General features: G+C 54.2%; 5 protein-coding genes across 5 annotated transcripts; 1 reads left to right on the top strand and 4 right to left on the bottom strand.

The window, feature by feature from the left end:
- On the bottom strand, positions 1-1,509 carry PODANS_1_10090 (uncharacterized protein; the record flags this gene model as incomplete). Its single annotated transcript, XM_001908637.1, has 1 exon — positions 1-1,509. A coding segment is annotated over one exon (1,509 nt), but the record flags the coding sequence as incomplete, so codon positions are not given.
- A 1,740-nt stretch (positions 1,510-3,249) lies between these two features.
- PODANS_1_10080 (uncharacterized protein) lies at positions 3,250-5,038 on the bottom strand (the record flags this gene model as incomplete). Its single annotated transcript, XM_001908636.1, has 2 exons — positions 3,250-4,963; positions 5,031-5,038. The coding sequence occupies 2 exons, from the start codon at positions 5,036-5,038 to the stop codon at positions 3,250-3,252; spliced, it is 1,722 nt and encodes a 573-aa protein (XP_001908671.1).
- Positions 5,039-9,613: 4,575 nt separating this feature from the next.
- On the top strand, positions 9,614-14,470 carry PODANS_1_10070 (uncharacterized protein; the record flags this gene model as incomplete). Its single annotated transcript, XM_001908635.1, has 1 exon — positions 9,614-14,470. One exon carries the CDS (start codon positions 9,614-9,616, stop codon positions 14,468-14,470), a length of 4,857 nt encoding a protein of 1,618 aa, XP_001908670.1.
- A 1,574-nt stretch (positions 14,471-16,044) lies between these two features.
- On the bottom strand, positions 16,045-18,624 carry PODANS_1_10060 (uncharacterized protein; the record flags this gene model as incomplete). The annotated part of the gene is made up of 2 exons (XM_001908634.1): positions 16,045-17,775; positions 17,839-18,624. The coding sequence occupies 2 exons, from the start codon at positions 18,622-18,624 to the stop codon at positions 16,045-16,047; spliced, it is 2,517 nt and encodes an 838-aa protein (XP_001908669.1).
- Positions 18,625-21,822: 3,198 nt separating this feature from the next.
- Positions 21,823-24,911, bottom strand: PODANS_1_10050 (uncharacterized protein; the record flags this gene model as incomplete). The annotated part of the gene is made up of 6 exons (XM_001908633.1): positions 21,823-21,934; positions 21,998-22,058; positions 22,120-22,141; positions 22,230-22,430; positions 22,500-22,597; positions 22,922-24,911. The coding sequence occupies 6 exons, from the start codon at positions 24,909-24,911 to the stop codon at positions 21,823-21,825; spliced, it is 2,484 nt and encodes an 827-aa protein (XP_001908668.1).
- Positions 24,912-25,159: the final 248 nt, after the last annotated feature.

Raw genomic sequence — 25,159 nt, 5'->3', positions numbered from 1 at the left:
TTTCGGTGGCGGCTTAGAATTCAAAGACGACTTCTTAGCAGCCGCCGCAAGAGCCTCTTCTCGAAGCTGTTTAGCGACAGAAGCATCAACGTCACTCTCCTCAGCATCATCTGGTGGTTCACCATCCAGCTCATCATCACCCATAGCGTCATCCTCGCTATCCGGAACCACCACTTCTCTCTTCCTCTTCTTCTTCGTATGCTTCTCCTCATGACTTGTAGACGTGGCACGGCTGGACCCAGCAGAGGGCTCAAGATCCTTCTCCTCACTCGTGGCAGTCTCCCTGTCGGCCAGGTATTTCGCTTTCCTTTCCTTCTCCCGCTTCCTTCTCTTCTCCTCCGCCGTCCATCGCCGGAACTTATCCAGGATGGATTCGCAACCCTTGACGAAATACTCTCTCGCAGGCTCGAAGGTTTTCTTTTTGGATTCGGTGATGCCGCTCACACCCATGATTCTGAGCCAGTCTGGGCCTTGGAGGCCGTCCAGGAGGCGGATGACTTGGTCTCGTTCATGTTGGGCACGAATCTTTTCGGTATTTCGTACCGAGCGCTCTTGCTTTTCTTCTTTTTTATGGATTGGTTCGTAATAACTATCGGGCAAGGGGTCTGCTTGGTGCTGTGAGGGATCAAGTGGCTTGGATTGCTTTGCGAGGAATGCAAAGTCAATTCGTTGGCAGTCGTGGAGGTCGGTGTACAACTTATCGCCCCAGCTCTCGACTGGGAAGGTTGGAGGTTTGGAAGCCCAGGCAGAGGGAGGAGGTGCGGTATCGGATACTACGGCGACTGGAGTCTCGAGATTCAACGAGTCTAAAGGACGCGAACGGGTTAGCAGTTGAATGGAGATGACAATATGCAAGATAAACTCACACTCTTTTTTCTGGTCGTTGCCAATGACCTCATCGTACTCGGGAAAATAAGCAGAGAGCTCACTCTTGAAACGAGTGGCTTCTTGTGACCTCAACTTGCGACCCTGGCTTTGGGTGGTGCTCGTTGTGTCCTCCGTGTTCGGCTGCAGTCTGCTGAGCTCATGCTTGAGCCCATTGACGACCTTTTCCTGATGTTTTGTGAGGCTAGTAGGGTGTTTCTCGGCATTGTTTGCTGTCGCGGGTTGCGCCGGCGGGGCTCGTGTCGGTATCGCAGATCGGGGTTGGGGTGGTGGTGGTGCCGCCGCCGCGACAGTGGGTTTGGTGGGCAGCGGCAATGGTGGCGCGTCGGCCGATTCTTTCGCAACTCGGGCGTGGTACGACGAGGGCCTCGCCGGGATCTCTACGGCAATCCTGGCCTTCTTTGGTATGACGGCATCGCAATTGCCAGACGAGAGGTCGAGATGTCGCTTTCCATAGGCGCGAGTCGGGCTGAGCGGGAATTGTTTGCTGTTCTGCTTCGGCATGGCGGTCGCGACAGGGCGGCGATAGTCAGCGCTGCTGCTGGAGAGCAACTTGGGGTGCGAGATGGTGGCATGGAGACCCTCGGTTCGTTTGGAGCGGGTCGCAGAGGATGTCATGGCCATTGTGCAGCGTGTCTGTCATGGTCCGCTGCACATGCTCCTGCTGCCGATATCAAGTCGCAACTGTCGCTGACTGAAGTTGGGAATTGAAAAGGTCGCTTGGCACCGAAGAGCGTTGCTGCGAGTTTTGGGGCCGCTCGCTGTGCTGTGACCACTCGTCGACCTGGGGGTTGATGGTGTGGTTTCAATCCAGTTCTGGCTGGACAATACCTAGCAAAGAAGGCTGCTTCTGAGGGCGTGCGACCGACTGGTGTTTTCAAAAATGAAGCCACAATATTGTTTCTTTTATTTTTCTATAGCTACGGTTTTATTTTGGGTTATTGTCCCAGAGGTTAACCACCCTATCTATGGTTTGGATTGTCGCAGCCACCACAGCGCCCTCAACTGCGACAGCACAGCGCAGTGCAGATGCGACTAACGCAGCCCCACTTCACTCTACCCATTCAGTCAGTCGATTCCATTGGCAAAACAATGGATAAGAGTGCCAATGGCAAGCTTCCTGTTCAGTGATTTGTGCCCTCCGAGCATGCACCTGACGCACTGGCGACTGTTGAGAAAAGGAGAAGGTCCATCACGAAGGCGCAGCTCTGGAGCCAAGATTGCAGTGGGGCAAAGAGGGGGTAATTTGTCAGCCATTGTATTAACCCTAACCCTCTTTTCTGCCCGGCAGGGCTTGAGAAGCATTCCGAAATCCAGTCCGGCTTGGCACGGAGGTTCCGTGGCGGATCCCATTATGAGCCCCGGCCCGGTAGCGGTTACGGAAGCTGTTCCGATCTAAGAGGTTCCGACCTTCATGGGCCCACATGCTGATAGTATAAAACCAGATTTACCAAAGACAACTACACACAAACACCCCATTCATCGACTGATACACCCAACCCACAACCCAAATATTGAGCCCAAGCACTGCGTCCAAGTGCCACAACTCAAACACCAATATTATCCAATCAAGGCCAGTTCCACCAAAGTTGTCAACTTCATCATACATGAGTACATCCAAACACATCACAAACTCCTCTAGCTAGCTTTTCAATTCCCAGATAACCCACAGAAAAGGTAACAACAATGTCCAAATGAGCCGTCGTAATCTTCATCAACAAGATAGATCTGTTTAGCCATACAAAGATAAACCACCCGCTTCCCCCCTGTCACCTCCCATCCATCTCAGCCCCAGCAGTAGTCGGAATATAAACTATCCTACGAGGGACTCCTTACTAATCACGGCCCGGCCGCGCGGCATTCCCAACCATCTAAGCTTACCCATCATCGCCAGCAGGCGGTGTCTCCTATTGAATGAACTGCTTACCACACTGACAGAGAAGCAGAGGCGAAACCTCGAACCAGCTTACATCGCTATCTCAAGTCTAGGATGGAGACGTAAAAGCAACGGGGAGTGTCGGTGGGGTATTTTGGTGATGGGTTGGAGGGCTTTACTGTGGATTTGGGACAATGGGTGTTGATGGGACTTTGGGAGAAGAGGTTGGGTTGGAGAGGGTTGATGGTGGATTGCTGGGATGAAGAGGCGCACAATATCACAGAAAGTCAACGTCAAAGGTGTTGATCATCTGAACTTTGTATTAACTATCAAAAATGTACCCAAATGCCCACTCCCATATCCAAAACTCCAATCCTCGAGTCCCCATGACCCACCCGAAACCAGTCGTCAGTCATGAGTCTCACTATTCTTTTTTTTTCTTCACCAGAGTCACAGACCCTTCATCATGAACCAGCCATGCAATCTAACTAACAACCCCCATACCTAACCCCCCTCTTCCCCAACTCCTTCCTGCCCACCGCATCCTCAGGCCAAACCCACCCCCTACTCCTCTTCGCCTCCCTCTTCTCCGCCAACTGCGGCTGCGGCATCCACCCATCCCTCTCCAAAGCCTTCCTCCTCGTCCCCTCCGCCGGCGCCCCGATCTCGCTCTTCCAATGCGCCTCCCCCGGCATCGCCCCATCCCCAGCCAGCATGCACAACCCCCAAAGCGCCAAACAAGCCGTCATCTCCGCATTCTCCGCCTCCACCGGCCCCTCCAGATCGTCAGTCTTGTTCAGCTGCACACTCGTCACCTCCAAAAACCCAAAATGCGGCGTCCTCTCCCCCCCATTCCTCACAACCACAAGCTCAATCTCGGTCAGAATAAACCCATACCTACACCCGTGCTCCCTCATCGCATGATGCAGATGCGCAAGACCGCGGAGGTACTCCACCCTCTTCACATTCCCCTCCACCCTCATCCCGGTATTGAACCGATCAAAGCTCTTGACAATCCCCACCACCCTCGCCATCGGCTTGCCCCCGAAGATCGCCGCCGCGCTGGCCTCGTCGCCGGGGACGTTGCCCACAAACATGCACTCCGTGTTCATCCCAGCAGCAGCCTTCTTCGGCACCGACAGCTGCACCGGCTGTGTTGACGACAGCGCGAGGGCATTGTTCAGCTTGGGGAGGTAATACCCCGCGTAGATCCCGTGAAGCGCCGCCTCCGTCTCGGGGTGTCTCTGCCCGCCGGCGGAAATGCTGGGCAGCAGAGCCGCTGAGAGCGGGGTGGAAAGGCACGACTCCGCGCCGGGGAGAGACAGGAGGCTCTGGGCGGTGAAGTTGGTCCATGGTCTGATCTGGCGGACGTCCCACCAAAAGTGCTTGATGTTCGGGTCACGGAGGGGGAAGGAGATGCTCCTGACGAGGGATGGGGCTGGGTTGGAGGAGGTGAGGTAGGAGTAGAGGGTTGTGGAGGGGGTCATGTCTGGGACGATGGGGGCGGCAGCGGCCAATGGTGATGGCGCTCTTGGGATATATTGTTGGTAGAGGTTGTACTGTTCGGGTTGGGAGAGATGGGTCTGGGGTTGGGGTTGGGGTGGCGGTGTGGGGCTTGTGCTGGTGCGTCTGGCGGGCACGTATGTGGGCATGGGGCGGTATGATGTGACCTGGCTGGGGAAGCTGATGTTTTCGACGCTGCAGGAAGATGCTCTCCGGGAGTGGTTTGCGGCGGAATCGTGGGCAAAGCTCACGGGGGAGCAGAGAAGAGGTGCTGGGTTGCTCTCATCTGTGAAAGAGACCGAGCTGGTGAAGGAGATGGCCTCTGGGCTGGTGTAGCTGCGGGCGTGTGTTGGGCGGTAGGCGCTCTTGTTGGGGGCAGCTGGGGTTGGTGATGTCCTTTGGCGCTTGGCAGCCGGGGCAGCAGCGGAAGGGCCGATGGCTTGATCCTGGCTGCGGATCTTGGGCAGGAGAAGAGGCCCATGAGTCCGGATGGGAGACCGGGCTGGGGTGGTCCGGCGGGTGCTGGGTGCCGAGACGGGCTCTGATGGTGTGGACTCGAAAGAGTAGATGGATGAAAGTGAGCTGGAGCGAGCATGACCTTGGTTGTAGGGGATCTCCAAAAGAGATGGGTCAAAGGTGAAGCTGGGAGGCGTTGAAGGATCACATGGGAATGTGAAGTCAAAGGTGACTTCTCCAAGACTGATTGATGGCAAGAAATGTTAGCCGCCAAGATCGCCTCTGTTTACTTCGACTGTTGTTTACTTACGAGGCCATGGTGACTGCCTGGGGGAGGTTGATTACTAAAATTAGTGTAGTTGTCGATGTGGAGTCCGGCTCCGTTGTGTGTATGAGTTGACAGAAAGAGATGGGATGGCTTCAAGCCGAGCTCTCCAGAGAAGCCCTTTGTTTCAAAGGAAAGATGATGGAAGACTGGTGATGTCTGATACTGGAAATGGAAACATGAGAAACGAGAGGTGGGAAAAAGAGGATACTTATCCTCGTCGCAAGATCAGAACATCAGAACCGGGGGATCATAGGCCATGGGTGGCCGGCTGGAGCGGGCCCATGATGCACCAGCCCGGTAGGTCCACAGGGACTGGCTGGGGGCGCGATATCTGGAGATGGGCGCGGGTGTGTAGGGCGTGTGGGACGTGGTAGGCGTGTAGGGCGTGTACCGCGAAGCGATCCAAGCCAGGAGCGGACAGGACGGCAATCCCACGCCGCCAGAAAGGGCAGGGCTGCTGTCAAGTGTCTTCCACTTCTCCCAAGTGGGATGTACATGCAAACATGCCCTACACAGCTGCAGACAGAGGTAGCCCTGCTTTCCCAGTGGATGAAAATAAACCTGAAACGCGGAGAGCGATGGCGTCGACCCGGAACGATCATGTCACTCAACGTCTGCCGGGCAGTAGCGGATTCGTAGTGGAGGGAGGAAAGCAGCCACGTTAGAGGTTGGGTGTTGAGGTTCTCGTCTCTAGACAAGGTACGTACCCGGGAGTGGCCCGTGCTCGGCGGCTCTTCAATATCAGATGGCCACCACACAAAGAGCAGAGATCGCTGGAAACAATGGCTTGGTGCCGCGCTAGATTTGTGATTTTGTCGCACGGCCCCTTTTGCGCTGTCTGGCACATGTCGGAACCAGTGCGAGATTCAGACCTCGAACGGACAAAGAGGTTTCTGGTAGCCCAAGCTCCCCGTTCCTCCCCCAAAGCTCTCCACCAACTCCCGCATTTCTCCCCCACAGCAGAGCTTCTCTCAACCTCAGTTCTTTCCCCTCATAAACAGCGAACAAGACCCCGAACATTTTCTTTTGAAAAACGACTTGAAGATGCAAGACCACGCCTCTGATAGGTCCGAGAGCTCCTTCATGCAGCGTCTATGAGTCATTCAAATTTAGACACATAGTCTTGCATTGGAGCTTGCGCAACGGTCCATCTGGCCAGCTGCCGGGCGCCAATCGTTCGCTGTGGGGAACATCCAGCGTTCCTGGTTCTGAGCTGCCATTCGACGACACGCTGCCGCCGCGCTTTTCTTTTCACGGTACGTACCACCGTCCCACCATCCACCCACGCTCTTCGCGGTTTTTGGCGACTCGAACCACGACACGGCCATCCATCGCGACAAACATCTGATATGGCGATGGCCAGACGAGAACAAATCCGGGGCTGCAGAGCGGGGGATGCCATCTAGAACTGGTCAGCCACGCCTGTGGCTTTCCTCGGAGAATTCATTCATACAACGTCGAGCATACAACCCCGCACTTGACTTCATATCAACTGCACTCTGGATTCGGCCAACACATGATATTGGGCATCCGGACATGGCTTCACTTCTAACCCTTGAACCCTTGGGCATCACGCCCGCCTCACAATTCTCATGGTCTGGCCTCATGATTTTTTTTGTATGTACTAATTTTGGGAATAGAGTTTACCCATGCTTGCATTTGCGGATCTAGATCTCCCTTTTCTTCCTCAAGCTTCGGTCATGGTCTTGTCCTGGGTCTCCCTGGACGCAAATCTCACTAGAGAAGCGAGCGCCTGCTGAGATTGCTCTGTCTTATGAGCGTCCGATGTAGTAGCCCGTTGAGCGGTTGCGGATATGAGACCAATATCGGTCTTTGCTCCCTGGGACTTGGGTCTATGAAATAGCCGCCCGGAGAGATCCGCCCAGCTCGCTTGACGCTTGACATTGTAAGCGCCCACAACCGCCCATCTTCCCGCTTCCGCCCGCGTGTAACATCCGGCAGAGTATTACGACGATCTGTTAGCACAATCTGCTGTGCCACCGCTGCCAGCGCTAACATTACCAAGCAAAGGCTTGTTAAGCTGTGCTTCGTGAACAGCCGCCGCAGTCAATCAGATCAGCTTTCCCCCTCCTCCTTCGGCGGCCGCAGCAGTTCAAGCAGTTTGAGATGGCTGAAGATTTTCAGTAGCCGCCAGAACGCCAGACCGAATCTCCGACCCCGGAGTTTCTCATGTTTGCCTTTCCGGTCTCCGATTTCAACTCCTGCTTCTTGTCAACGGTTCTGCTTGAATCTGACGTAGGGTCCATTTGCACCGCCTCACCGGGCGCTTATACGTACTAGCCTTCTCCCCGACTTTCCCGGCTTACGAGTTCCCTAGACGAGAATTACCCGGGAATAATGTCATCTTTCCGAGCAACTTTGTTTCTCTTGCTCCACGAGATCCCGTGACCTCGCGATCTTCTGGCGTTCCCGTTGCGGCCCGGTCGTGTATGGCTCGCGATTCTGCCCCTCGTCCCGATTCGTTCCTTTTCCCCTGTCACCACGCTGCAAGAATACAGCCAATCATTTCTCTGAAAATGCCACAACCACGTGCCATTCACCTGTCAAGTTCGTGTTTCGGTCCGTCGATTGGCTATCAGTCACCCACAACCTACCCCAAGACTTTCCTAACCAGCCCAACACATCGACATGCAGAAGAATAAGAGTCATAAAGGCGGAGAGAGATCTTGTGCTTCTAGATCCAGTTTTGTTTCCTGCAGGTGAAAGCTAGCTGCATGTTTCACCGTTTCAGTTGCTTTGTTTCTCCGGACGATCGGGCCAGAGGAGTCATGAAGTGGATGAAAATGTTTCGTTTCATCGGCATTTGCTTGGGAGATAGTATTGGGCAGGAATATTTACATGGGGAGAGGGGGGCGGTGACTCACTGAACCTGCATATGTAGGAACACGCAGACAGACATGAACTATACTACCGGGTATGGGAAGTCTCGTTTGTGTCTGAATGGGGAAGGTGTGGTGGGGGTTTGTGAGGTGGCACCGGGTTGAGGCTGTTGTTGGAGTCCTATCGTGGGTTTTTTTCGTCACAATTTTTTGAGGGGTGAGGATGAAACGGGACTAGAAGTCTGATTTTGAGAATTCCTTCACCGCAAAGATGGCAAAGGTGAGGTCTGGACTTGGTGGGCAGACGGTGAGGCTGTCTCTCGGCACCAGGCTGGAGTTGGGATCTGGGTTTGATGCCTCACCGCAAGTGAGGAGGTGAGGTGTAGGTTTAGTGTTTGGGTAATCAGCCGGCGCAGAAATTCTGGCTTTGAAGATTCTGGCACCTGGATCGAAACTGGGTTGCAAGAGGTGTCGTGGGCTGATTAGCAAGAACTCAGGAAGATGTTTGCCATACTTTGTTCTGTTTGACATCTTTACTACTTGGACGAATATCTTGGGTTCTCTCCGTCTGTTCCATTCCCAACGACTGATTGAGCCATCATACTGTGCAAGTTGTGTTGCTGTTGGTGTCGAACATTGTAGCAGCCTTGTCATAAAAACCACTTGGCGATCAGCTGCCTTGCTGTTGATCAAATGAGTAACCTCATATAATCTCATTACCTTCGTCACCTGTGATCTTCGAGCCTATTCTCCAGCGATGTTTGAGAGGCCGGATCAACAAGGGATGTAGTGTTGTCACTGCCTCTCAAAGTTTATATTAGCTGTAGACTCTATGATCCATGCTCGGGAAAATGTGAAGCAATGTGGTTAAGAATAAAATGGCCCTCGTAAATAACGAAGCTACATTAGTTATCGCAGTAAGCCAACAAGCAATGAAATATATAATGTTGAAAAGTGAATTGTTGATGTTGTGAACAATGACATCAGTCTGGAGCTCTTATCGGCTTATCTTATCAGAGATGCCCCGGCAAAACTTCGGCAGGTAATCAGTATTCCACTGAAGCTTAGCGGAGTTGGGACCATTTCCGCATCTGGGCCAAGGCCTGGCTCTCGATCGCGTCAACCACGACGGCAGCAATCCCCGGCGAACCCTCCGCCGTGCCATTCCATCACTCGTTCTGCCTGCGCTGCTACTGGATACTGTAGCCTCACCTCTGACACTGTGCTGCCTGGCGAACAACTAACTGCTTGCCCTGTTGCGGGGCGCCGGCGCATTTCGCAAAACCGCAAACCGCGAGCTGCTGCTCTGAATTTTGGCTTTGCAACACCGACGACGCCTCTCGCTCTCTCTCCCTCCCCGCCACAACAGTCAATTTTCAAGCTCCCGGTTTTGTCGCCAAACCATTGCCAACACCGGTTTCTCTCGCGTGTGCATCTCAATCCAGCCAACGAGACTACCATCCATCATCCATCGAGCGAAGCCACTATCCTCCCGTTTTACGGCCGTCACTCTTCCATACGTGGCACACTGACGAACTGCCATGACCGACTGAACAGGTCCCATCTCCGCGAGCCTTGAGAGGCCGACCTGTTCAATCACAGTTTTCTCTCGCAGGCAGTGCTAACACTCGCCCACCTTCCACGACTCGCGACTGCATCCGCATTTCAACTCGGAATCGATTTCTCAACCTTTCATCACGATCCGATCGCATTTCGCAGCCCGCCATGTCTCTCACGGTTGAAAACGGCGCCGCGGGCGACCTCACACTTGGAGGAGACGATCTGCCACCACCACCAGTTGCGGCTCTCCCATTTGTCGTGCTCAAGCAGCACGTTGCGATCGAGGTCGATCTCCAGAACAAGAGTGTCCATGGAGTATCTACGATGGTCATCTTCCCTATCGAGCCGGACCTCGAAGAAATTCAGCTGGATGCTCGTCAGTGTGATATTGATATCGACAATATCACCGTTAATGGCTTCAAAACCAAGGCATCATATTCAGACCCCTACGACCTCATGCAGGTTCCTTGCGAGTACCAAATCGGCGCCCCACAACACCACATCATGTCACGGCGAATGCAGCCTCTGCGACCGCTGAAGAGACCCGAGGTCCCAAACAGCGACCGGACTGCTTTGCCATGTTGCGTCCCCGCCGATGGATCCCTCAAGGTGTCGTTGAAACGCGAATATCTGTCGGAGCCGCCCGCCAAAGCCCGACAAATGCCCGAGCTCGCACGGGCAAAGAACGAGGCAGCCGCTTCGGGAATGGAGCAGTCTGAGGCTCATAGTTATAAGATCGCTATACCTTTCCGTTCGAAAAATATCCGGGATGGCCTGCATTTCGTCGGCGTCGACGAGGGAGACAAGAGATATCCGCATGTCTATACCCGACACTCTCTGGAGCCTGGCGCTGTTTCCTGCATCTTCCCATGCGTGGATGACCCGGGGTCGAGACATCCTTGGGAGTTGTCCATCAAGTGCCCGCGAACTTTGGGTGATGTCTTTGAGCAGTCAGCTGCCCTCCCTCAACCATCAACGAGTCTGGTCTCGAATGGCAGCAGGAAGAGAAAACAAGGGGAAGATCCGGCGCCGCCACCACCAGCTTCCAGGCTGCTCGAGGAGGACAAGATGCTGGAGATGACCGTAGTCTGCTCTGGCAATCTTACGGGCGAGCAGATTGATCCTCTGGATGACAAGAAGAAGATTATGACCTTTGAGTCCTCGATAGCGGCCGCCCAGCACATCGCCTTTGCCATCGGGCCGTTTGAGCACATCCAGCTTTGGTCCGAGTTCAGAACGGAAGAGGCAGACGAGAAGCTTGGAGCCAACGCGGCCAAGATTCACGGATACTGTCTCCCAGGCCGCGCTGAAGAGGTTCTTCATACCTGCCAGCCTATCGTGGCTGCGGCTGACTACTTTGCGCCCGAGTTTGGACGCTATCCATTCGATAGTTACAAGGTCGTCTTTGTGGAGGACATGGTTCAAGACACGGTCTCAGGAACCTCAATATCGCTCTGCAGCACACGACTTCTCTATCCCGAGGACATCATTGAGGTGGAGACTGAAGTTACTCGGAAGCTGGTCCATGCTCTGGCTAGCCAGTACTTTGGAGTTTACATCGTCCCAAACCGGCGTTCGGACTACTGGTTGATCATCGGCATCCAATGGTTCATGACGGACCTTTTCATGAAAACGATATGCGGTAATAACTGGTATCGGTTTCACATGAAGACGCTGTCCGACAAGTTGGTGGAGCAAGATGTTAGTCGCCCTTCGCTCCACGATCTTGGCGAGCACCTTCACATTGGCGACTTTGAACAAGAGTTCATGGCCCTCAAAGCTCCGTTGGTTCTCTTCATCCTCGATCAACGGATGTCCAAGATGACAGGATCGACAGGCATCGTCCGTGTGATCTCCAAGATCGTTTCCACGGCGAACATTGACACCAGGAATGAGACTACATGGTTGTCTGCCGAGCCGTTCCGGACAGCTTGTGAAAAGATGAGCACGTACCGGCCTGACGAGCTCTGGGCCCAGTGGATCCACAGCGCCGGCTGTCCCAAGCTCGATATTAAGCAGAAGTTCAACAAGAAGAACCTGAATGTTGATATCACCGTTGAACAGAGGCAGAGCAAAGATACCGCCAAGGAGATCACCAAAGAAGATTTCTACCGCGAGCTGGTGGAGTTGAGGCATGATGTGTGGGCTGGATCGGTTCCCAAGCATTTCACTGGACCGTTTTCCGTGCGGATTCAAGAGGCCGATGGTACTCCATATGAGCACTATATGGCCATCTCTGATAAGGACAAGGTCTCCACCAACTGGCAGATCGCCTACAACACCAAGTACAAGCGGATGAAGCGTACCAAGAAAGCCACTGCGGCAGCTGCGGCCAACTCAGCTGCCGACAAGGACCTCCAGGAGGATGACGTTGTTTATTACAATGCTCTCGGCGACGTCCTCCAGACGGAAAAGGATGTGCAAGACTGGGGCCTTCAGGACTGGTCGCAAGCTACACAGGCTCAGATGGATCAGGAATCCTATGAGTGGATCAGACTGGACTGCAACTTTGAGTGGCTCTGTTCCATGAAGACGGACATGCCTCCGTACATGATTGTTGCTCAGCTGCAGCAGGACAGAGATGTGGTCGCCCAGCAGGATTCAATGCTCTACCTCCGCAGAGCTTCGAGGCCCAGCGGTGTTGTCTCTACAATTGAGACTCGGACGGCTATGGACCGTCGGTATTACTACGGGATACGCTGCATGGCCATCGAGGATCTTCCAAAGATGGCTGATCCGGAGCTGAACTACATCGGCAAGGCTCACTTGATCTTGATCTTCCGGCACTTCTTTTGCGACCGCATGGTCGGGAAGAACGGGGCGGTTACCTTCCCGCCTATGCCGAATGATTTCAGCGACAAGGCGCAGTATCACGTCCAGTGTGCTATGGTCTCGGCCATTGCGAAGACGAGGGAGAACGGCCGGTGCTCAAAGGACGCGCGGAACTTTTTGCTCGACTTGCTCCTCTTCAACGACAATTCTGAGAACGACTACTCGGATCATCCCTATGTGGCGTGTCTACTACAAGCCCTGACTACGTCCTTGATCCCTAAGAAGGTCGATGGCGATCGTGATCTGCTGTCATCGTTGAACGTTCACGATGAAGCGGACGCGGAGTTCAAGCGCTTCATCGAGAAGACGATTGAGGAAATCGACAAGTATCGCCGTATGGACGAGTGGACCTCATCCTATCAGAACATCTGGACGACCGCCGCTCTGGAGTGCAAGATGCGACTCATGAAGGCCAAGGTTATCCCGGTCGCCCCGCTCGAGTTCATTCAGTATCTGCAAGATGACAACATCGACCTCGTCCGCATCAAGGCTTTCGAGTGCCTTGTTGAGCTCGGTCTGCTGTCCAAACCGGCCATAATGAAGCTGTTGCTATCCAGCGTCTCGACAGACCCCTCGCCGTTTGTCCGAGACCGGTTGTTCAAGGTTCTCTGCAAGGGTATGGCCGCCATTGCCCTCGGTGAGAGCAAGGCCCAGCAGGTCGACCAACAACAGGCCATCGTCGAGGACGACGGTTTTGTCATCGAGCAGGGCGAGACCGAAATTCAGCAGAGAAAGCTTGATGCCAACCGCAACCAGAGTATTCAGAATGCCCTCGCCGCTCTCAAAGAGGAACTCAAGGGGAACGAGGACCTGCAGCTGGTTGTCTGGAAGGCTGTCAACTCTACATGGATCAGTGCCAAGGAGAAGTTCAACCTTCTAGATCTTTGCTTTGCCATGTTCGAGCCGGAGGATAACCTCCTTTTGACTTTTAAGTATCCCAAGGTCTGGAAAGCTACGCGCGAGATCAATGCTCCTCCGTTGCTTAATGGCCGACCTGATCCCTCTCGGGTCACCAAGAAACAATGCATCATTCGCTTCACGACCGAATACCGCACCGAGCCTCGACAGAAGCTTGTCCTTGAACCCCCACCTCCTCCGCCACCCGAGCCAGTCATCAAACCACCAGAACCCAAGAAGATCAAACTTAGTACGAAGCCTTCTTTCAGCGGTGCCTCTGTCAGTAGACAACCTTCCTTCAGTGGACCTTCCGCTAGTAGACCTGGTACTCCGGGTCCGCCCACCCTGCCCAGCGTACCAAGCGACTCTATTGCGGTCATGCCTCGTGCCGCTATGGCTCAAGTGGTTAATACCCCAGCCACACCACGCCCGTCGGCCCCAGTCGTTTCCGACTCTATCGCGGTCCAGCGTGTTTCTGTTCTCCTCGGCAACCCGTCTACCCCAAGGAAGGCCACACCACCACCTGCTCCGTCGTCTGCTGCTCCAAAGCCAGCCACAAACGGTGCCAAACCTCCCGCCGAGAAGCGCCCCAAGCCTTCGGCCAAGAAGCGCAAGAGCGACGAAGCCGACGACCTTGTCCGACCAAAGAAGATCAAGACCGAGAATGGCAAGCCAAGCAAAATCGTCACGTTTCCGTTCACACAGTGGGATCGACTTCCCGAAAAGACAAAACGGCAAATGCGGGAAGTCAAGGCTGCGGCTGCGGCTGCGGCCGCCAACAACAACAACAACAAACCATCATCCTCAGGATCAGGACAAGCCTTGTCCTTCTCCTCAACGATCGTGGCTAAGCGCCCTGCAATCCTTGGTGGAGTTGGCAGCAGCAGCAGTGGTGGTGGTGGTGGTGGAGGTGGTAGCGGACTTCATAAGGTGTCGTCTTCTGCTCATTCGTCGTCGTCTGTGCGTGGTCGTACCCCTACGGTGGGCGGTCGTGGGTCGACGCCGATTTTGCTGAGCAGGGGGAGCCCGGCGCCGACGAGTTCGTCGAGGGCTAGTCCTGCCCCGGGGATGAGGACGGGGACGCCGGGGTTGCTGAGTGCTGCGCCGAAGCAGAGGAAGCCTTTGCCTAGTGGGGCGCCGCAGCATCACGCTCCTGTTGCGAAGACGTCGTCAGGGAATGGGAGTGGGAGTGTTGAGACCCCGCCGGTGAAGAAGAAGAGTGTTATCAAGTTGAAGGTTAGGGCTACGCCTAGTCAGGCTTCCCCTCCTCCTCCGGCTGGGGGGCAGAGGTAGTGCCTTTGGGGGGGTTGTTGATGATTTTTTTTTCTGGTTAGGAGCAGGACGACGCATGGGGATTTCTGGTGGGAGGAGGGGGGCGGGATAAGCAGGAACTAGTGGGTAGTGGGGAGGGGGAGAGTGGTCTTGTTGACCTCTTATTTGGGGAAGGGAAATGCGCAAGGGTCTGGGAGCAAGAGGAGTTGGGACGGGGGGAGTAGGGCTGTTTGTTGGGGCGAGGGATTGGCAGGCGGACACACTTGATCACAGCACTTCGAATGGTCATGACAACCATCGGATGGTTGGTCTTTTTCCGCCGTTTACCACCACCCGCCAATCGCCCCATCGAGTGGTTTTGCGCATTTTTCACCCCCCGAAAAAATAAGAAGTAGCATCCAGAGGGTTTCATTTCTGCATTCACATCATCACGTTAGGATGGTGTTGTTGTTTTTCAATCAAGCAAGGCGTTTACGGTTTTTTCGATCTTCTTCTCTATCAGTGGATGGGCAGGCCAGGCGATCAAAAGAATGGGGTTTTGGGGGTTCAACAAGAAGAATTGTATTATTTTGTAGTATTTTAATGCGTTGGGGGGTTGAGGTTAGGTGGTATGTATGGGGAGGGGAGGGGAGGGGAGGAATAGATTGATTCATTGAGTGTGTGTGGTTTGGAGGGAAAATGAGGACTGATGATGATGATAATGATGATGGTGGTGGTGGGGGGGGGGGGAGGGGTTTGTGGGATGGATATGTTTGTTTGTTTGTTGTGTGTGTGAGAAGGGGAAGGAAAGTATATAAGGGAATTCAGTCAGGGATAGACAGTGAAGCGGAAATATAAATATGATACCCCAAGATTGAGCTGTTTGATTTGACTGAGTGGTTTTTTTTAAAAGGGTGGAGATGAGGGTTAGTTTCGGTGGTTGGTTGCGGTGAAGGGTGTGTGTGTGTGTGTGTGTGTGTGTGTGTAGCTTGGGTATTGGGGTATGTAATGATAAGTTATTCATTATGTGCAGAACTTCAAACCTTTTTTAAAAACCCGGGTTTACTTGTTGGTTGGAGATTCACGACCTACACTTCCTTCCACTTGCCCAACATCAGCTCCTCACGCATCTTCAAATTAGGCAGGGAACCATTTCATCACACCGCAGCACAGAAGTTGAGCAAGAAAAAGTGCAGGATAAAAACCTCAATTCAACATTCCCAACCAACCAGAAAAGCTCTCCTCTGTCCCTATCCTAAATATAAAATCCGGAAACGGGGGTATCTAGTTATACATAAACACACGCAGACATCCTCCCAACGCAAAGAAAGAAAAAAAAAACTAAAAAAAATAAAAAAAATTACAAAACCTCTTTCTTTGATACCCAGTATTAACTTCCCCCCACCCCATGACCGCAAAAACACACCCGGTAAGAAAGATATAAGATGATATATATGCTTTAAACAATAACACACTGCGAAGAAAAAGAAAGAAAGAAATGCCCGCCAGCTATGCCAAAATGCAGAGAAGGGTGTAGATGGTATGTAAACAAAATGTCCTCGAGAAATGACTCAACAATCGTCGTGCCGCCGTCGTCTGTCGCTCATGGTGCCCTATCAAACCTGCCCCCTCCCCCCTCCCCTCCCCAAAGTCAACTGACTCAAACTCAACGTCCTCGCCGCCTTCCTCCTCTTATTCTCCTCCCCTCCCCCATCCCCATCCAAATTCCCTCCCCACGCCCCCTCCCCTTCTCCCCCTTCTTCCCCAACAACCCCATGATCCTTCAACTCCTCCCCAAAAGCCCCGTACTTGACCACCTCTATCGGAGTCTGAAAGTCCTTTTCCTCCTCCTCCTCCGCCGCCTCCTCCTCATCATCATCATCATCAAAAACACTCAACTGCTCCTGCCCCTGCTGCGTAACAGCAGGAACGTGCGACTTTGCCCTTGTCGTCGTCGTCCCCTTCAGACTATGCGGCAACAGCAACGGAGACCCAGTACTCAAACTACTACTCGACGCAGCCGGCGCAATCAGCCGCTCCTGAGACCGTGACTCGGACGGGCTGCGCACCATGGCGAAGACAGTTGAAGACAGGGTATTCAGCCGTTCGGAAAGTTTCCTCACTTGAGACTCGAGGTCTCGACGGGCGGCGCGTTCAGATGCTAGTTCGGCTTCGAGTTGCGTAACGGTTTCTTCTGTTGGTCGGGAAGGGATGGGGGTTGGTGGTAGTGGTGGTGGTGGTGGTGGTGGTGGTGGTGGTGGTGGGGCGGCGACGGTCAAAGACTGGGCGGCTTGGGTTGCCGACGAGGACGGCGGGTGGAGGGAGCCGATAAAGGTGGGTGCTTCGCCAAAGGATAAAAGGGAGTGAGTGTCCCTGTCTTCGGTTTCTAGTGACTTGCGGGAGCTGCTGCTTGGTTGGACGGGCGTTGGGGGAATGGGATTGTAGATGGCTGGTATCGTTGGTGGAGGCGTCGAGGTGGAAAAGCCGAATTGGGGTTGCTGGACCGAGACCTTCTTTTGGACTGGGAAGGGTTCGTTTTGTGACGTTGCAGGAGTGGGAGTGGTATCACCTAGGGGACCTCTGAATCCGGGGACGGCGTGACAGAGCAGGGTGACTACCCTCTCCAGCTTGCGAGTTCGCGACTCGAGGTTTCCGACTCGGGTGTCCAAGTTGGCAGCATGGGTTATCTTCATGCCGAGCATGTCTTTGGACAGCAGACCAAAATTGAAGGGCTGCGGCGGTGTTTTTGGTGGCACTTCGACTGCTGGGCTGTCCGGGGCGCTGACATCCACCACGCCTGTGTCGTCAATGTCAGGGGCATTGGATGATAATGGCGACATGAGACCGGTTGGGTCGTATGACTGCCGCCAGAAACGCATCTCATCACTTCGTCTCCGGGTCGTCACAGGTCGGGCATTGGCAAAGTCCTGAAGACCAGACAAGCTCCTAGACCGCCGCCGCAGACCGTGGCCGCTATCACTGGTGATGGCACGCCCGATTTCATCCGGATCGTGCGTAACGGCGTGGTTTTCCTCCTTGCTACTTCCACCCCGTCCTTGAGCACTCGCAGGTCGTGGTGATAGACCGGCTCCCCATTCTGGGTTGCGCAAACGCTGCTGGAACATCATCCGGCTGGTCGTCGTTGCAGCTCTGCGACGATTATTCGGGTTTGCAACAGATGAACCACCCTCTCCTGCCAACTGCATCGAGTTTCGTGCGCTCTCAATGGCCATGATGTCGTCAGGGCCGATAGAATGTGACCTCAGGGGCCGGTCGAACTCGCTGATGGGAAGTGAAGCTGAGCGCTTTGCTGGTGGGTGATTTGGCCTGCCGAGTGCAGTTGGATCCTACAACTTTTCATGTTAGCACTCCAAAAATGACCAAATTACTCTCGCTTCTGGTTAACATACACTTCTATGCTGTATCGAGCTGACAGGCTCAACTTCCGGGATCGGCGTAGGGCTGGTGTCCTGAACATTTTGCTTCTTCTTGCCACGGCCGAATAGCTTTCCCAAAGCCGACCGCAGCGTGGATTTCTTCCGCTGCGGCACAGTGCTTTGAGTGGTGTTTTTGCTAGGCGCATCACTGATGGTCGAGTACCTGAGCTGCGTGCTGATTGCTGGCTGTGTTGCTCTTCTTGCCGGTGGTGATGCCCTCGGCGGTGACACTCTAGATGGCGAAATCCCTTGCGGCGAAGGTCCTCGCGGTGAGGTGCGATTTGGTGGCGTTGTGGACGCAGTTCGTGGTGCCGGCGGTGCCCCGGCCGGAGTACTCAAGCGAGACGGAGGCCCAGGTGGTGGATCTGACGGCGCTTCGGGAATGATCTCGCCAGTCTCTTTGTCGACAGCGCCGCCCAACATGGAGGATACGGGAACCACCTCGTCTGGAAGATCCCTCTCGTCTCCGCTTCCCTTTTCATGGTCGCGCTCGTGCTTCCCGTCCAATGATGGCGAATGCTCATCAGCCAGGGGTAAAGGCGTGGCAATTCCTGTTCCCGGTCTCCTAATCGGAAACTCTTCGTCGGTGACTGTCGATGCCTTTGCAGATCCGAGTTTGCGCATGGGGAACTCGTCATCATCGACAGTGCTGGGTATCGGGATCGGGGCCGAGATGATGGCACCTCGGATCGACTTCCCGGTCTTGGCACGGGCCCCGGCCGGAGTGCCGGAGCCAGACCTTCCGAATATGCTCGGCATATTGATCGGCGTTGTCTACAACGGACTTTTTTTTTTCTCCCCTTTTTTCGATAACGGTAACGACAGGCTTTTGGGAAAGGAGGGAGGGGCCGGATGAAGGAATCGGGTTAGAGTGAGCAGATATGGGCTTCGACTGTCACAGCCATCTGGGCACAAAACAGGTGTTGATGGCGAGGAGTGAGTCGTGATTCGCCGGTTCCAGAGTGCCTTGCGGAGGATAATCCTAGGTCCCGACGCACAGTTTCCTTCTTCCAACGTCTCACCGTTACAAGTTCCACATGGCCAGCAATGCGGCTCCTCCTCTGTTGCTGCTGTGAGACGGGGTGGAGGCGATGCCGGCTGAAGGCAAGAGAACCGAGGACAGAGAGCTATCAACAACCTATAACCTGCCTGGCCCACCGGGTCGACGCGGAGCTGCAGAGGGTGGTGCAGGCCAGTGTAAACAGTTGGACAGAAGCACGTCGCCCCATCACTTTTCCGCAGGCAGCGCGCCACTGGGCAGTGGGCAGTGGGCGGATATTTAATGCTGCGCGCGGCGGATTCTTGACTGCTCCAGGTTGCCCGGCGGCGGCGCTGCTGCAAGAACAAGGATCGCAGACTTGATGCGACGGTGATGGAGGGGAGGGGGATGGTGAGGGGGGGGTTGCGCTTGGGGCCGCTGCGGTGGAGAACGGAGGCGGTGGGTCTTGTCTTGTCTTGGGCTTTGCCGGGGTCCCTCGAACCCTTGCAACGGCTGGTGAAGAGTCCGTTAGTTTGATAGGTTGTGGTGTAGATGTTTTCCCCGATGCCCGACCAAGATCAGACAGAAGAGTGGCTCAAGTATGGTTGGTCGAAAAAGAAAGGAATAGAGATGCGATGAACTGCTGGCCGGTTCCAGAACAGTCACAGTCAGGCAGGAGGGGCAAGTTGTATTCCGGCGCGTGCCTGCATCCATCTGCACCTCGAAGTGGGTGTTGGACAACTCATCGCGGAAGCGGCTGCCGAGTGCTTGAGGCTGGAATTGGGCGCATTGTTGTAGAATCCCTTCGGCGATGCCCTGTGCCGCCCTTTTTCATGCCCTCTTGCGGGCAGCTTCATCTATCCATTGCAGCTTCTGGAAGGAATCCCTGAAATCGCCGGCCGCGATATTAGGGGGGCTCGCTTGTGCAATGTTCCCTTTGGTGAACCACACTCGGTTGTAGCACCCTGTGCGCTGTGTAGATACAGAGTACCTATACTCGAAGCAAGGGAAGACAGACAACCAGGCCATCGCGTGGCTTTTGCGCAGCGCGAGCCCCAGTCAGCGCTATACCTGCTTTGGTATCGCTGGGTGGCCGCGCTGTCCAGGGGTTCGTTGAGCAGTCCAGATCAACCAACTCCACCAACGGTGCAAAAAGAAACGACAATAAAAGATATCAACGTCAATGCGGATATCGCAAACGACACAATGAAGGTGGCCCGGTGGTGACGATATCGGATATGGGAGTCTGGAGGTTGTGTGTGAGACCTAATCTCCACTCCACCACCGCGGCTGGTCGATATATTCTCAAGCAAGATGCAGGTGCCAACCCCACGCTTTCCAGTTTTGAGGGAAGCTGGCCATTGACCGCAAGAGCAACCGAGCAAGGGAGGAGCGGACCAGATCGAAGGCCCGGTCTTTCATCATCACTTCTATCGCTCAAGTTTGATCTTCGCCAAATGTCATCATTCCCGTCCTTCAACTTCCAAAATCCTGGAGGGGTCCATCATGTTATTGTCGGGGTCGCTGGAATAAGATCTCCGCTTCTCCCACAGAAACATGTCATCCGGGGGATGCTGCAAGGTAGCATCGTCACCCAACCTGAGGGTGTGCGTCCAATTGAGAAAGTGAGCAGATGACACTCCAAATAAATGCGCGCTTCTCCTTCTTGTCTCCCACCTCCTTGATACGCGGCCTATGTCCGCACGCACATGCAAGCCCTTTCAGCGAGCGGGCAACAAGCTTTGCCATCCAGCAACCCGGCCTCCCCAAAGAAGGATAACTCGCTGCAGCACGGTAGCGCAGCGCATCAATTCATCTATCACCACCAATCCCCAGTTTGTGCAACCATCTTGGGAGGACCGCGGCTGTTTGTTGACAAGGAGGGTGGTGTCGTCTCCGCGTCTCCGAACAACCACCGCGCTTGTCTCCCAGTCCCGCCAAAAGATCGAAAACAGATCGCCGACACACCTTCAACCCATTGTCGCGATGAGACTCCAACAGGGGAGCAGCGCGGGCGCACGGGTGACACAAAGTGCCATCCTCTCTCTGGCGGGGGACAGGGCAGGACGGAACAATACGAGGACAATGATACACTGCTATCGATAAAACGTCCAACCCTCGCCAATCTGCACAGTCGAGGAGGCAAGCACATTACAACGGGGTATTCCCTTTCGCTTGCCTTTCCTTCTCTGTAGCGATACGGAAGCATGCTGCCCTCCTCCAAAGTTCGAAGTTCTAGACAACCTCTTCCCTCCCGTAGAATCTGGTTCGATTCATGCGAATCGTCCTGCCATCTTGCAGTTCGATGGCTGTTATTGGAGACGGACGCCAAGGGAGAACCAGCCCCGCTCAAAGCCGAGCCGTTTCAAGAAGCACTGGCCACTCAACCCCACAGGCGGGGGGCCATCTGAAACAGCAGGGGTCATACATGGTACAGAAATGTCGCCGTCTGAACTTTCCACTGAGAAGGCTCTCTCTGAGGCACCTTCAACGGGGGCCAAGCAAAAGAGACAACAGACAGCCAATTGCGACGGGAAACGACCTCTTCCGATCCAAAACACCACGCTGCAATGTGATGTCTTGGAGCCACGCGATTCGTGACCAAACATGTCCAAGAGCTTTCAAGACATGGCCTCAGTCATGCCTTACAGAAGGAAAGGAAAAAACCCCGCGATTCACAACGAGGGGGCGTGTCTCTTCACTTTTAGCCTGGAACTAAGGCCAATAATTCTCCGAATCGACGAGCCCGAACCAAACGTTCTTCCTGGGTCAGCCACAACCAGACCATGGGTCCAACTGGGGGATAACACCCTCCCTAACCAGATCTTGAGAACCTCCCATTTGTTGGACCTCACTTGCTTTTCAGGTCCGAATCATCGCATAAAGACGGGAACGGGAACTCGTTCCTTGGATTTCATGGTGGCGACTTGGTATGTCTCTATCATACGTCCCCCCTCCCGCTTGCCCCCGCATCAGATTCATGCCTTCGCAGCAGCAGCCGCAGCAGCCGTGAGAGAAGCAAGGTCCGGATAGCGCAAGTCTGCATTCTCTTCCAAGAACTCCATCCACTTTTTGAGGAATTTGCTGCCTCTGCCATCCAAGTGTTAGTATTACATCCGCAAAGGTTTCAAAAATGGAGCAGTAGCTACTCACTTCTTGACCGTCTCCGAATCCCCAATCACAGTCAACGACCTCTTTGCCCGTGTCATGGCCACTACAGTGTATTACAGTCCAAATTAGCATCTCATCTAATGCCATGCCATACCATACCATACCCCTCGCATTGACGCCCATCTCCTATACACTACAGTAACGTGTGTTGTGTGTTCATGCCGCCATGCGTATATGCCATGCAGCGCACTGACGTCGTGCAACCTGATCCTACTACCCGAACTAATCCGCCAGAATAAAATAGAATAAACGTACCGTTGAGTCTTCTCTTCTCGGCAAGGAAACCGACCTCTCCGTCCGAGTTGCTTCGCACAAGCGTGACGATCACTGCTTCTTTTTCCCGGCCTTGGAACCCGTCGACTGAGCCGAGTTCTATGCCGGGGTATTGCTCTTTGAGGGGGGCCAGGAGGGCGAGCTAGATTTTCGCATGGTTAGCTTGGTACTCTTGCCTTATGCTCGAGGTTTGACGTTGAACGGCCTGAACCCTCGTCCATGTTCGGCCCCGGATTCTGGAAGGAGAGAAGGAAAGAGAGGGGTGTTGTTTGCTGGTAGCGATGACAAATGATCTCATGGTCGTCCTATCTTTCGGATGGATCATGGCGGAGAGCATGGGGGCCGGACGATCTTGACTCTCTCCCGTCCCGTCCGAACCGTATAGGGTCTCCCGAGCATTAGAATGAGTAAAGCTCTTCGTAGCGCGGGTGTGGATGGCAGACGGGTCCGAACCGCGTGCCGTCTCATCACCTCGTCCCGAGTGATCGGATGGGGGTTAACCTCTTCGTAAACCATACGATCCGGTCTCCGTCACATCCAAACCAAGCTTCTGGTCTCCGTGACTCCTCCACGCCCACACTAGTAGCAACCGATGATGTTTCTCCCCCTCGGGTCTTCATCAAGCGAACCAACCAGTGCCTGGCAGCTCCAATGTAACCGCTTGGATAGAAGTGAGAGAGAAACATACCTGCGCATTATACGGACTAACAACCGCCACATCCTCGGCCCTCACCCCCCCGTCCTCCACCAAACATCTCACGTGCTCCCTCACCAACATCGCCTCCCCCTCATTCCTCTTACTATCCCCATACAAACTCCTCTTCGTCACTCCCTTCTTCTTCTTCTCCTCCTCCTCCTCCTCATCCTCAGTCTTCTCCGGAAAATCCCCGCCCTGGGTGTCAATAAAAACCAACGGCTCCCTCGTCTCATCAACATCCCTCACATCAGGCAGCTGGTTCAACAACCTAGCCTTGACCCCCTCCGCAGCAATCAGCTTCCCTTCATATAGCTCATCAGAAGGGAACCGCATGATAGATTCGTGCATCCGGTACTGGGTGGTGAGCATCCTTTTGATTTTGGGCCCGTGGAGGGAGAGGAGCCTGTCGAACAATGTCGTTTCCAACGTGGCACCTTTCGGGATAGTTGGGGGGGTATTGCTCGCGGCGGTGTCTTTCTTGGTCTTTGCAGTCTTCTTCTCCCCAGAGGTAGAAGAATTCTTTGAAGAAGTCTTTGAAGAAGAAAAAAAAGAAGAAGAAGAAGAAGAGTTCAAGCTTTTGATAGTCGGCGGCAACTGCAAATGATCACCAGCACAGATTGCCTTCTTAGCTGACAGCAACGCAACCCAACACTGCGCCTCCAACGCCTGCGACGCCTCGTCAATAATCACCACGTCAAACTTTTCGTCTCGTAATTGGTACCCCCCTGAGCCATGAAGCGTTGCGAGCACGACTTTGCTTTTGGCAACGAGATCACTCACGCACTTTTTCTCTCGCTGTCTATACTCCTTGCGCAACTCCTTCAAATCAGCGTAGATGGCCTTCCTCTCCTTCCCGGAGCGGGTTTTTCGAATAGACGCTTGCTTGGCGTCCATTTCGGCCCTGACGTCCTTGACGATGGCCCCCGCCTCGCTGGTGCGAGTCAAGACGTCGAGAGAGTGGTTCAGGACGGAGGGCAGCAAACGGGCGGGGTGGCCGAGGCGGATCAAGGGGATTTTGTGCGGGGAGAGGCGCTCAACGATGTTGTCTACCGAGATATTGGAGGGGCCGCAGACGAGGATGCGGGAGTTGGAGTTGAGGGCGAGGAGTTGGAGGATTAGTTCGATTAGGGTGTGGGTTTTCCCTGTCTTTTTGGGGGGTAAGTTGGTATATAAAAAGGGAAAAGGGAAAAAAACAAGAAAAAAAAAGAAACTTACCCCCGGCGGGCCATGAATAAGAGCAATCTCCTGACTCTTCAACGCAAACCTAATAGCATCCTTCTGCGACTCGTTCAAACTGGTATCAAACCACTTTATCTTTCCTTCTCCCACCTCTTCATCCTTGCTCAAATCCTCTGGAACAGGCGAAGGTGTGGTCAGGCCAAAGAGAACCCTCATAAAATAAGAGTACTCCCCCTCCGCCATCTTGGCCATCTTCTCCATCGTCCCATTCATCCTCTTCCACGTCACCTCATCAGCCAACTTAACAATCCAAACCCTCCTATCCCCCCCCACCACCTCCCCCTCCCCCTCCCCATCCTCCTCAACAGCAACCCCCAAACCCTGCCTCCCCACCCTCGTCACAACCCCCTTAACCCCCTTCCGTTCCAACTCCTTCACCTCCCTCTTCTTCCCACTGGCGGCCGGCTGCTCAGCCAGCAAGACAATATCCCCACTTCGAATCCCATGCTCGGGCAAATCACCCGAACAACTAAACGCACCATCCGGCCCCACCTCAACAACAGTCTTCCCCCCCAACCCCGTCCTCTGCGACAAAACCGCCAGGTTCGTCAGCGCAACCCCCGCGCGCTGGAGAGCAGTCGGGCTATGAAGCGACACTAGCATCGACGTCTCGTCCACTTCAGCTTGGAGCTCCGCCGCCAGAAGCGAAATCTGCGTCGAGGCAAAGGTGGGAATATCGATTGCCATTTTTGAAGTGAACGAACCAGTCTTTCTCAGATTTGAACGTGCTGGTGGTGGTGGTGCTGGTGGTGATGCTGGTGGTGGTTGAGGAAGGGAGGTTGATCTTGAAGTTGAGAGAGTGGGTCTCCGGCTGTGGGATGCCACAAAATAATTGAAGACACTATGAGTAGGTTGACATGCCTTCAAGGATGGTCCGTAGGCCTTTGAAGACAGTTTATAGGCCTTCAAAGATAGTTAACAGGCCTTCGGGAATA

This window comes from Podospora anserina, chromosome 1, assembly GCF_000226545.1.
Source record: "Podospora anserina S mat+ genomic DNA chromosome 1, supercontig 2".
Lineage (NCBI taxonomy): Eukaryota > Fungi > Ascomycota > Sordariomycetes > Sordariales > Podosporaceae > Podospora > Podospora anserina.
This window is presented reverse-complemented; position numbering and strand designations above follow the sequence as displayed.